Raw genomic sequence first — 12,775 nt, 5'->3', positions numbered from 1 at the left:
TTCATCAGACTCTCCTGACTTGCATATATCAAACTTAACTGGCTAAAGAACATTTAGATCTTTCCTTATTTTGGCTTCTGTTCCTTCCCCTTGTCTCTTCGGATGTTTTACGATTTCCCTTTGTTTATTTCATAGGATAATAGGAGGCAAAGGGGGAAAAAAAGTGACGCTCAGACAAGATCAAGCTGTTCCATTCTCGTCCATTCCATCCGGCAGGCTGCATTTGAGCTGTTCCTATGACCGTGGCCTAGGATCCAGGCAGCCTATTGCATCCCGTGATACAGATCAAGCACATGCAGGGGGCATGGGACAGATGGATTTTATTGAAACGCAGGCACAGCAAGTGGTTTCCTTTTTCAAGAGGAAGGAGATGAAGCGCATTTAGTGCTACGGGACCTAACTCTCTGCCCTCCCCACACGTGCGCGCAGACTGTTTTTCCTACTCCAGTCCCAATTTACTCATGAGACATAACTGCAGCATTACAAATAAAAACAAAACTCCCAAAACAACCACCAGCTGTTCTGGAGGGGAAAGAAAAAAAAAAAGCAGCAACCCCTCCCCCCTCCCCCCCAAACTCTGTACAAGGACACGCTGAACCAGTCTCTGGTCAACTGCTAAAAAGGCCCTGGCCCTAAGGCTCCAGCAGCTTGCCCAGGAACCGCAAGTTGAGGATCTTGAGCTGCTCCTCCAAGTCCATGCGGACGATGCCGTCCTCTCCGTCGATGCTCAAGAGGACGCCCGTCGCCTCCCGGTCTTCCCCCAGGATCACCTTCACCTGGAAAAAGCAAGCACAGGAGCTTGAGGGGCAATGGGATTATGCTTCTGCTAGATTTGATGGAGGAAGTCAGAACTGATTGTCTCTGCTGTGGGGTAAGAGGGGCATGGCTTGAAAACAGGACTGGCTGCACAGGGTCAATAAGTTCCTATCTATGATCCTTATCCGGCTACCCCCTAAGTGTATTTATCTTTCCAACCCCCTGGGACGTAGGGCAGCGCTTTAGGATCCAGAGATGGAAAATGCTAAAAGAAACCGAGCTATTATTAGTATTATCCCCATTGTACAGATGGGGAAAACTGAGGCCCAGACAGTCAAAGTGAAAACTGAACCCAGCTCTCCAGAATCCCAGACTAGCCTCCTAACCACTGGACCATCCTTCCTCTCTAGGCATACGAACAACCCGCCCCACCACATGTATTGCTCAGTACAATCCTGATTAGCTCAAGGCTGGTGGAGATAAGTGAAACGTTCAGATAAGCAAGGGAGCCGGTCGGGTGAGCTCAGGGTTGGAGGAGACCCTAAGAACAGACATCAAGGTGGTCTCAGAGAAAGCAGGCAGTCTATTTAGACTGGAAGCTCTTCAGGACAGGGCTGCTCTCTTACTCCGTGTCTGGGCAGCGCCTGGCACGATGGGCACTCAGTCTCAGTCGGAACATTAATATTCATGATCTCTGCAGCTTGGAAAGGCCAGCTGCAGCAGAACAAAGTTTGACCATCACATCTATTAAACCTGGCCATTCTGAGTGCATGCTAGGACTTTAACTCCCTATTAGTTGTGATGCAGGGCCCAGACAAGCATAACTGGCGAAGGAACTATTCTTTCTTTCTGGTGGCGTTCACAGCATGCCAGGTGTTCCCAAGCATAGAAGACAACTTGGTCCCAGCCCCATGGAGCTCACAGTCTAAAAACTTCTCCATGGAGGATGATTGTATTGCAGGAGCACCTAGGAGCCAGTCATGGACCCATTGTGCCGGGCCTGTACAGACAGAATAAAACCTCCTGGGTGACCGTGGGAAATTCATTCTCCCCCACACCCTCCTGTGCCTCAGTTTCCCCATTGGGAAAACTGGCATGATGACTCTGACCTCCTTTGTAAAGCGCTTTGAGGTCTGCTGATGGAAAGCGCTAGGTAAGAGCAAGGGATGGTTGTTATAACTGCTTGAATAGGGCCTATTTTAGTGGAACATATTGCAACTAACTGGGACAATTCCCTCCCCTTGTACTCCTAACAATCTAAGGCCAGGGCCACTGCCTGGTCGTTTGCACAGCAGCATGGCTGGCCCATAGGCAGTACCGCACCAACCAGGAACAAATTACTCTTAATCAAGACCCAACACAGACCTACAGAACCAGGTTCTGCGTAGGACAGTATAAGCCAACCACCGGCGAGGCTAGAGATGCGATTTGATCCGAGCGGCCAGACAGATGGGTTGGCGTTAACGTACCTTATTGTTTTTGGTCGGTATGACGGGCTCCAGGTGCTCACTCGAAATGCTGACCACCTTCTCGCTGTCCTTCAGGTAAACTGAACACATTCCGCCCTGACGGGAGAAGACAGCCCAGTCAGGCGCCGACACCAAGCCAAAGGGCTTCAGAGAGCACGTGCTCTTTCAAACCCCTTTGTAGAGCACGCCTGAGCGCAAACGCAAAGCCGAGAATTCATCTCTTCCCAGCCCGGGATGCGAACCCTCCGGAATTCCAGGAAGGTTCCAACTGATCCCCAAGAAACTCTGTTCCCCCCTCAATAGCCACTTAGGGTACCTCCCCGCTGCAAGCGCAGGTCTGACTGCAGCATGGGTGGGCTTTGATCTAGCTCACGCAAGTAAACAAACAGCTGCGTACACACATCAGCACAGTATTCAGCAAGGGGGAGCCGCCCAAGCGGCTAGCACTTTGATACTGCTGTTACCCGCACACAGGTGTGCCGCAGAAAGGTGGATACAAGAGCCTTCTCCTCTGCAGCTTGTGGTGTCAACGGCCTTTGCGTGCGCGCTTGCTGCTAACCGAGTGTGTTCTTACAACTCATCTTCCTCCCTTAACTTTTCCCTCCCTCCCTTACTGGCCTTGCAACTGGACGCGTTTGGTTATTCACTGCGCCACGTGTTGGCACCACTGTTCTCTATGTCCCTCGCTCTGCTCTCTGCCTCCTATGCACTATCCTGCACAATTCAAACCTGCTCACACCTGGCATCCCGAGCCTCTATTTGCCAGAAGCTGGGAGGATGGCTCACTTGCCGATTGCCTGTTCTGTTCATTCCCTCTGGGGCGCCTGGCGTTGGCCGCTGTCGGCAGACAGCATACTGGGCTAGATGGACCTTTAGTCTGACCCAGTCTGGCCGTTCTTATCTACCTTATGTATGCATGGGGGAGGGATAAACATTGGAGGACAGACACCGGACCCAATACAGCCATGCATGCAGGCAGTAGTTTAGTCTGACTAACTGGGTTTCTTCACACACCCCCTCTTCCCAACACCTGCATGATCCAGACCTTGAAGCTACAAATACTCTGAATTAGATCAGAGAATTCAGAAGTGACGACGGCCTGAGTTCTTGCTTCTAATCCACCACTCCAGGCAGGGCTGTTCTCTACAGCAATATTCTCCAGGCTTCTCCTAGTCTTAATTAAAGAGGCCCCAGGGGTTGCCCCCCGGACGACAATTCCATAGCACGGTAATTCTCGCTGTCAGGATGCTTTCCTTGGTGCCTAGCCAGCGTTTGATTAATTTCACCCTTAATTATTTCATCCTCTTCGTTAGTAATTACACCCATCAGATCCTCCCTTATGCCCCATCTGGTTGCTCCCTGGCCCAACGACACAAAAGCAGCTCTCTCCCCTCTACGCACCGTCACACTGCGGATGACGCCCGTCTGCCCCACCACCTGGCTGTCCACATAGGTGTCTCGAACTTTGACCTGGATGTCGGTGGTGACCCAGTCGCTGGAGTTCTGCTCGATGCTGGAGCCGGGGGTGTGAGGGTTGTAACCCCCTGGAGAAGGAGCCCCTGGCGTCATGGGGCTGTAGCCCACTGGGCTCGGACTGGGGCTGGCCTGTGAGGAAGAAGCAGCAGAGAGTTAGAGGTCTCTGCTCTCCGACATTAGCCCCTCACGGCCACAGCAGGAATTCCCGTTGGAACAGGGCCACCAAGGATCTGGCAAAGCCAACTGCAATTTGCAGCTCGGCCTGGCGTTTTACACATTAAGGAGCTTGGAGGGTACCTGATACGCCATGGGCGACGGGGTTGGGTGGTAACTGGCTGGCGAGTGGGTGTTCTGGTAGCCCACGGGGCTAGGCGCCACCTGGTGGTAACTCTGAGGGCTGGGGCTTGGCTGATAGGAGCCCTGAGGAGACGGAACAGCGTACGGCGAAAACTGGTCGGTGTTGTACCTGCAATGAAAAGAGACGGGCAGTGAGGAGGGGGGTAGGAACAGAACCAGGAACCCAGCGGGGCTCCTCTCCGTGTCCTTCTGCCCTGGGAGATCAGTCCATGGAGCCACAGACACGGGGATCAGAGATCTGCTCCGTTCCTTTCCTGGACTGGCAGCACCACGAGCACAGAAACACGATCGGATCCCCGGAAACAAGGTAGGGGTGTGTTGCCAAGCTCCGGCAGGCAGATCTCCCTTCCGGATGGGCGTGCCCGGAGAGCGAGCAGGGTCACCGCAAGAGGCTGGGAGGCAGCACGGCCTCTTGTTGGGGTCAGGCAGCAGGGTGCACCGCCGGGGAGGGAGGAATGGCCACGATATGGCTAGAAAGCAACGCAAGGCCCATGGGAGTAACCGCCCAGCTCTGCTCTAATGCTGGGCACCAAGAGACTCTCCCCCGCTCCCTTCCAGGGGCACGCGCACTCACATGGCTGGCGTCCCCGGCGTCTGCGGATTGTACGGCGGATTGACCTGCGGAGACGAAGGGTCAGGGTAGCCGGGAGTCTGGGGGTTGGGGGTCCCCCCATAGCCTTGCGGAGAGGGCGTGGGCTCATCATCGAAGCCGTATTCAAACTCCTCATCCGCCCTGGGGAGGAAAACGCATCATTCGCACGGCACGTGGGAGACACAATGACGTCTGCAGCCCACCCGTCACCTCCCCGTCATCTCCCAGTAGGAGCACACTGAAGTCATCCCCCTCCCCCGGTCAGTTCTCCACCCTCCAGCAGAGGGCGCCACACACACATCCAATCAGAGTTCCCTCTGAGCTCCTGACACATGAAGCCTCCCAACCCAGCCCCCTCTCCCACCCATAGCTCCCATCATGCCACACACCTCTACCCCCTAGTGGCTGACTGTGTCAAAGCTAACCCCCCCCACAACCTCCACCCCTGCCCCCCCAGACTAGCGCGAGAGAGACCAACCTGGAGGGCGTATTGGGGTTGTTGGGGTCCCAAGCCCCGCTCTGCGCAGGTGTCCGGCTCCCGTCGTGCAGCGGCGTCTGGGAGCCGTAGTGCGGGGTCCTGCTGCCTGAAAGAGCCCAGCGCGCGCCTGCTTAGCACCGTGTCCGGGCAGCAGAGATGGGAAGGGGCCCTACATCGCCCTTCTTCCATCCCACCCCCCGCCGGGATCTGGGGGAGCGGCGCAGGTCCATCGGGCTCCCCCATTACCCAGCACCATCAGGTGGGGCAGGGAGCGCGGGCGGCATGCTGTGCACGAACCAGGACAGAGTGGGTCGACTGCGAGGCTGGACAGCTTCCTCCCCCGTTCCCGGGGAGCCCCCTACCATCCTCCTCCTACCCGGGGCCCAATTCCCCCTGCCCCCGCGGCAGCAGGCTCAGCTCACTCACCATCGTGCAGCGGAGTCTGCGATCCGTACATGGGGGTGCGGGAGCCGGAGCCATACATGGGGGTCTGCGAGCCGTACATGGGGGTGCGGCCGTAGGCGGAGGTCATGCCGCCAGGTCTCCTCGAACCCCTGCCAGGGAGAGAGGAGTTGCTGCACACTGGCTCGCTCTGCCCCCCACTAGAGGGCCTCAGCTTTCCCCTGAACGCTGAAGCGGCCAACAAGGACGGGTGCAAACTGTGCCGAGCCACTGGGCACTGAACTAAGCCTAGAGGTTAGCAGCTCCGTAGCCCAGGAGCCATCCCAGGTCCCCTGCTCCCCTTCCAACTGGGGAAGACGCGGTGATCTCTGCCCCCAGCCTGATGGGCTGTCACTTCGACCACGGTGCAGGGCCGCCAGCCTCCATTCTGGGCTTGATCTGCCCTGATCCGGGCCCCACATAAGACAAGCCTATAGCACAGTTCCCAACTGTGGGGCTCAGCTGACCGCCTAGGAGCCTGAGTCACGGACCAGGACCCAGAGCCGGACTCGTTGCCAGGGGACGTTGTGAAGCCAAAAGTATAACTGGGTTCAAAAACGAACGAGATGGAGGATCAGTCCACGAATGGCTATTACCCAAGATGCTCAGGGACACAACTCCATGCTCCGGGTGTCCCTAAGCTGGTCCTGGACAACGGGGTGGATCCCTCGATAATTACCCTGGTCTGGTTTTCCCTCTGAAGCATCTGGCTTTAGCCCAGTATCCTGTCTTCCCAGTGGCCAAAATGACCATTGGTCTGACCCAGTACGGCCATTCTCATGTTCTTTCTAGGTGCTCCAGTGACAGACCAGGCCCCCAGTGTGCCAGGCGCGGTACAAACACAGGAGTGCAGTCATTGGTGCAGCTATCTGGGCCAGAGCCGATCCCAGCAGCCCAGGATTGCCGGTTGCTGGCGGTGGCACCCCAGAACAAGCCCCGTCTCCCCCGCCCGCCGTACTTACACTGTCGTGAGGCGCTGGCGATCCACTGAGATGGTCTGGCAGGTGGAATGGAGTTCCACGCGGGCCGTGGACTCCGTGGCATCCTTTACCACGCCGATGTAGCCTGAAAGAAACAAGGCCTCAGCTCTCCGAGCCTGACGCAGCTCCTAGAGATCCTAAGTGTACACCGCAGGGGGTGCCCGGCCTGAGCATCACCAAGGGCCGCCTGGAAAACGGGCCACGGGCCAGCAGGGGATTCATACCTGCGGGCTTCCCAAAGCCAAGCGCACGTGGCCAGAGCACCAGCTGAAAGCCAGAGCTCCTCCGCTCTGTGGTAAGAACCTGCTGGGAGCTCAGGTCGACTCGGTCCTCACTCGACAGATACAGGGAGGGGGCAGCCACAGGCTGGGTTTGAACTTTGGAGCTCACCTTAGGGACTCCCCTGTATGGCAGGGACAGACGGGCTGTCCACTAACAGCAGAGACTAAACTCAGGCATGGGAGCAAACCCCATAAGTACTGACTCCCTGCTCTAACTACTAGACCCCACCACCCTCCCACAGCCAGGAATAGAACCCAGGAGCTCCCCCCCGCCCCCGGGGCCCAACCACTAGACTGCGCTCCCTGCAAGGTGACATGCTGCCCCCAGGAATCCCTCGCTGCTTCACAGTCCCGTCCCCACCCCCCGCACACATTCTAATGGAACAGACCTGCCAGATACCTTCCAGCCCCTTGCTGCCCTGCTACAAAAGGGAGAGGGCCGGCCCCGTCCGGCAACTGGCCCATTACCTTTGTAGGGTCCCTGGGAGATCCGGACCGTCTGCCCAATCAGGTCGTTGTCCCTGCGCCCGCGGCCTCGGCTCATCCCGCCCCCGCCGAAGCCACCTCGCTGACCTGTGAAGCGGGGCAGAGATCAGAGCGGGACGGTGCCCCCAGGGCTGCAGCCTCACGTCACCCCAGCGTTACCGACCCCCCACCTCGCCATATAGGGCTGTACGCCACTGTAGTGCTGGGCCAGCCGGGGGCGCTACAAACACCGGAGGCTGAGCCAGAGCCTACAGAAATCCCCGAACCGAGGCCCAGCCCCACAGGACACCCACCTGCCGCGCTGGGGTGCATGGGGCTGCTGATCCGAGGACTCATGGGGGCGAAGCCTCCGACGGTGAAGTTGGTGACGTCCCGGGGCTGCAAGAGGGAAAACGCGTGAGAGCAGGAAGGGGACCCCTCCCGCGGAGCTGGGACTCCCAGGGGAAGAAAGGAAGGAATCTCTGGGTTCATCTCCCCCACACACAGCTGGGAGTGGGGGAGGGAAAGTCTCTCTGAGGCCCTGGGATGAAACCTGGTGATGAACCAAGGAGGAGCCAGGGTGACACAAGGGGGTGCTATGTTCCCCTAGAACCAGTGAGGAGGGAGTAGATCTTTCCCCTTCTCTAGCCAAAGATCTCAAAGCACTTCTCTAACTACCTCACCCGGGGAGAGACTCACAGGGTCACACACGAGTCCTGCTTCCCAGGGCCATACTCTAGCCACTAGACGACGCTGGCTCCGTAAGTTGCCGGGGGCTGCTGATTCACATTTCAGGGCATGGAACATTCGCCAGCTGGGGGGCTGGAAGAAATCCACTCCTCCCAACGCAACCACATGGGGTGTCTCTTCCTTTGAACCACCCAGAAGCTGCTGACTGGAGACAAACTAGGCAGCCTGACCCAGCCTCATGGGGATGGGGAGGCAGATCCGGGACAGACAGGCTCATGGTACAAGAGGGAGGCAGGACGTGACACTGCACAGCCCAGTGGTCTGCTTCAGGCAAGTCCCACCAGTCATGCTAGCTATGGTGAGGCCCCAGGCGTCTCCCTAGGCGACGTACCTTCGAGCCCCCAGCCAGCACCAGGTGGCGAGTCTTGCACACAAACATGCCCCCGTTCTCCACCAGCTTCTTGCAGTGCAGGAATCCAAAGCCGCGGAAGAGGTGTCTGATCTCCCCCTCGCGACCCTGGGGAAGGAGAAGCAGGGAGGACAGTTATTCTGGGGACCCCCTCTAGCCCGGGCACGCTGGGGCTGCATCCAGAGCCCAGCCACAAGGCAGGGAGGCCAAATTCACAGCCTCCCGGGGGCAGGGCACGTCACAGAGTCAAGAGACAGCTGAAGCTCCCAGTCCCCAGAGCCTGCACCTTGGCACTGAGAAGACAGCACCTCACCCACTACTGCAATGCAGCCACCTCTGGAATCCAATGCAGCATCTGTTCAAAGCTGCTCAAAGGGATTAGGACAGGAAGTGAAGAATAAAACTGTACCCAGTTGCAACAGGAACCCAGGGACGTGGTGGAAATTAACAGAGTTGAAACATGGCCACATGCGGACTCTTGTGAAAATTGCCATGGGTCTTTAAAGGCCCCCCCATGGTCAGGGTGTCTATTTACTGAGATCATGCTTCCAGCTGCATGCTGGCCCACAGGGGACCCATGGCGAGCCCCACGCAGGGGTCAGCAGTGATTCCAAGGGAAGACAGCACCCTAAGCGAGTTGCCGGTTCTCCCCACATCTCACCCCCAACGATCTCTCCCCTTCAAGTACCAACCCAGCCCAGCTCCAGGTGCAAGTGCGCCATCAGAGGTGGCGCGATCTCCCAGCAGGGCGCTGGCCTCCACTCGCTGGGGTACGGGGAGTGCAGACGAGATCTTACGCTCTTCACCCACCTCCGCACCACAAGCCCATGGCCCACCTATCAGGAGGCCCCTCCCGCCCCCCTCACCGAGTGCGGCCCGTCGATGACTTTAACGATGTCCTTGACGTGGATATTGTTCTGCTCCGAGTCCAGGGCCACGGCAAAGCGATTGTCTTTCTTCCGCGTCACAGCCTGATGCCTGACCGTCACCACTTTGCCGTACATGTTCAGGACCTGCAGGGGGGTTGGGGAGGGAAGAGCGGGGAATCACCATAGCTGGGGGTGGGAAGGAAATTTCCCCTCAGGTCAGACTGGCAGAGACCTAGGGAGCTTTTCCCCTTCCTCTGCAGCACGGGGCCAGGGTCACTTGCTAGTTTGAACTGAGTAAATGGTGGGTTCTCTGGAACCTGAAGTCTTTAAATCATGACTTGAGGCCATCAATAACTCAGCCAGAGGTTATGGGTGCACTATCGATGTAGGTCTCTGGCCTGCGACACGCAGCAGGTCAGACCAGATGATCACAATGGTCCCTTAGATTCAGAGACTGGCTTAGAGGCACTGCCAAGAGATAAGAGTCCGGGGGGGTGCTTCTGCCCAAGACCCCAAAACAACCCACCAGCCCAGAGGGACTAGAGCCCTTGTAAAATTAAGGCCAGATGGGACCACTGATTACGTAGTCTGAGCTCCTGCGTAGCACAGAGAAAAGAACCCAGGCAGTTAGGATTGCAAAGGATGTGGGGAAACAAAACAAAAAACAAAACAAACTCTGCAGCCCCTCCTCATCAGGCCTGGAAGCAGAGCAGCCAGGTCAGACCAAGGAGGGAGAAACGGGAACCCAACTTCAGGCAGAACGGGGAATTCCGGCCTCGAGCCAGGCAGAGGCTGTGGCCAAATCATTTTGATACCATTAATCCTTACGCTGAACATCACTCGCGGGCGAGAAGCCAAACGCTGAAGAGATCAGAAAGGAATTCTCCTTCCCAGCTGCTCAGCTGGCGGGATGCGCACTGCTGGGAGGGATCGGGCATGGGCCCATGGCAGAGGTAAGATACCAGACTGCCCAGACCTTTGGTCTGATCCAGGGTAAACGCTAGGTTTCTTCTGCTGCAGAACCTACCTCCAGAGAAGCCAGCAGCTCCCGGCAAGGGTTCCGAGCTGCCTCCTTAGTGCTCCAGTGAGACAGTTCGGTGCCCGACGCCGGGAGAGCAACACCCACCCACCTGGAAGGTCTCCCGCTCCAGGCGGACGATAACCCCGACGGTCTGGGGATCCAGCTGGACCAGCTCGCCCCACTCGTGCTGCCCACCCACGTCCACGCCGGAGGCCGTCTCAGAGCAGAGCTGCAGGTCCCGAGGCAGCACCTTGAGCTGGAAGAGGGGAAGCGAGTGAGCGAGCAGCCCCGGGGAGGGGATGGGAAGAGGGAAGCGCCCGGAGCTCCGCCGCCGCCCCGCTCACCTCGTGCATGGTGAGGTCCGAGAAGAGGATGACGAAGTTCTCCTCCACCCGCACGATCAGCCCCGTGTCGCCCTCAAAGCGCCCGGCGATCACCTTGACGTGGTCTCCCATCTTGAAGTACTTGCGCAGCTCCTGAGCCGGGAACTCCAGCATGTCCTGGGCGGAGGGGGAACGGGGTCAGGGCGGGAGGCAGGAGACGGACAGGAGGGGGGTGATAGCAGGATGCAGGCACTGCCTGCTGCAGGGCTCACAGCTCTGTTGTTTTACGTTCCTGGGCTAATCCTGGAGATGCCAGGGACCACAGGCATCCAGGAATGCACAGATCCTGCTGCCCCTCTAGATACAGCCAGGTACACACACCCCCTGCCAAGCCTGCACTTGGTCTCCCCCATCCTCCTTGGCAGCCAAAGTGCCCGGATGCAAGCCCAGGCCAGCGCCGCCCACCTCGTACCTTGAGATCCTCGTGCTTGGGCATGATGGTGATCTTGTTGCCGTCCACACTCAAGATCTTGCCCTGCAGGTTGATCAGCTCCCCCTCGCACACCTCCACGTTGTCGCCAGGCTGGAAGTTGTGTTCCCGTTCCTTCCCTGCCCAACGGAGAGCACCGTGACTCGCGGGGAGGGCGCCGCTCCCAGGCAGCAGCGGCCCCACACATGCCTACAGCACGGCCCCCTGCGGATTCAGGGGCAAGACAGAAACCCACCCCCCACTGAGCCGCATGAGCTAGACGGACTCCCCGCTGCACAGGAGTCACTTCCACATACCTGTGCTTTCAGTAACCACCTCCAGATCGATGCCTTCCGGCTGGTCCTCAAACTTCTCCAGTTCAGACAGGGTGGGCTTCACCCCCTCCGTGATCTGGCAGCCGGGGGACAAAGGCGGAGAGATTTCAGGGAGGGGACTCTGCAGAACTTCCCTCCAACCTGAGGTTGCCTGCTGCCAGGGGTCAGGCTCCCTGCCTTGCCGCACAACAGGAGACGAGAGCAGGGCTTTGCTCCGGGGGTGGGTTCATCTCAATCCCCACAGGGGAGTCTGGCATGCAAATGACATGCCCAGGTGGGAATCCTGCTGTTCACTGCCACCCTCTCCAAATACACATACACCCCCGCAACACGCAGATGGGGATTTCAGCAACCTGTCCCCTCACTCTGACGTCTAAATGGGGATTCCACATCCACCCCATCATGTGCAGAGGGGGACCCCACAGAGTTCACAATAGGCATGTTGACAATTTTCCATCAGAACTGGGTTTGGGTTTTGGCGGGGTTATAAACCGAAAATTGGGTTTCTGACTAAACAGAGGTTTCTGTGCAATGCACCTGCGTTCCATGGGAAGCTTCGATTTTTCCATCAAAAACCAAGTGTCCAAAATCAAAGCATTTCAATTCGGATGTGCTGCCGAAGTGCCTCATGGGAGATGTAGTTCAGGTAACTCACCTTCAGATTCTCTTTTATGGATCAGGTCTCCAGCTGGACTACATCTCCCATGATGCACCGAGGCCATGACACTTCCATGGTGTGCCTCCAAGAGGGGAGGTCATGGTGCCTCATGGGAGATGTAGTCTAACCAAGGAGGCCAGCTCATGCTGGAAAATGGGAGCACGATGCACCAGAACTACAACTCCCATGAGGCACCACTGCAACATTTCCAGACCAGAACTTTTTTGATTTTTGCCAAAAAAATTAAGTTTTCTGAGGGAGGGGGGACCCCAAAATCCTCATTTTCTGACCTGCCCTAACCTACGCCTTGACAGATCTGGTTCCTGCTCCGACTCAGAGCCCCACCTTGACAAGAGCCTCCCGGTACAGAGCCACAGGATACTCACCACGGCCGACATGGCAAAGCTCTTGAAGAGGAAGCCCTTGCGACTATAACGATTGCCTTCGAAGATGAGGAAATCGCCATCGGAAGCAACATCTCCCCCCAATGACCTAGAGTTGGGGGGGGGGGGGGGAGAAGAGCATTAGAGGGTCAGGCACCCATAGCAGCAGCCTTCTCAGAAGAGAGACAGGCTGTTTCATAATGGGACAGTGGAGCTGCAGAAAATGGTGGTTCCTCCTCTACTTCCCCGGGAGGTCAGGACTCCAGAGTTAGGTCTCTCACCAGCAGATGTCTGGATTGCCAGTCTGGGGCAAATCCACCCAG

At 57.5% G+C, this 12,775-nt stretch overlaps 1 protein-coding gene across 1 annotated transcript in view; it reads right to left on the bottom strand.

Moving 5' to 3' along the window:
- Nucleotides 1-303: 303 nt before the first annotated feature.
- Nucleotides 304-12,775, bottom strand: part of SUPT5H (SPT5 homolog, DSIF elongation factor subunit) — a 28,726-nt gene continuing 16,254 nt past the window's right edge. The window contains exons 14-30 of the mRNA XM_039510469.1: nt 12,456-12,561; nt 11,394-11,487; nt 11,080-11,216; nt 10,629-10,784; nt 10,394-10,540; nt 9,261-9,407; nt 8,377-8,502; nt 7,610-7,694; nt 7,299-7,403; nt 6,532-6,634; nt 5,555-5,682; nt 5,129-5,234; nt 4,633-4,791; nt 3,999-4,167; nt 3,627-3,830; nt 2,226-2,321; nt 304-776 (exon numbers count right to left, since the gene is read on the bottom strand). Of these exons, the coding sequence (XP_039366403.1) occupies nt 633-776; nt 2,226-2,321; nt 3,627-3,830; nt 3,999-4,167; nt 4,633-4,791; nt 5,129-5,234; nt 5,555-5,682; nt 6,532-6,634; nt 7,299-7,403; nt 7,610-7,694; nt 8,377-8,502; nt 9,261-9,407; nt 10,394-10,540; nt 10,629-10,784; nt 11,080-11,216; nt 11,394-11,487; nt 12,456-12,561 (2,212 nt within the window). The 3' untranslated portion in view covers nt 304-632. The remainder of the gene's footprint in view (nt 777-2,225; nt 2,322-3,626; nt 3,831-3,998; nt 4,168-4,632; nt 4,792-5,128; nt 5,235-5,554; nt 5,683-6,531; nt 6,635-7,298; nt 7,404-7,609; nt 7,695-8,376; nt 8,503-9,260; nt 9,408-10,393; nt 10,541-10,628; nt 10,785-11,079; nt 11,217-11,393; nt 11,488-12,455; nt 12,562-12,775) is intronic.

The sequence above is a fragment of the Mauremys reevesii genome, linkage group 22, assembly GCF_016161935.1.
Source record: "Mauremys reevesii isolate NIE-2019 linkage group 22, ASM1616193v1, whole genome shotgun sequence".
NCBI lineage: Eukaryota > Metazoa > Chordata > Testudines > Geoemydidae > Mauremys > Mauremys reevesii.
This window is presented reverse-complemented; position numbering and strand designations above follow the sequence as displayed.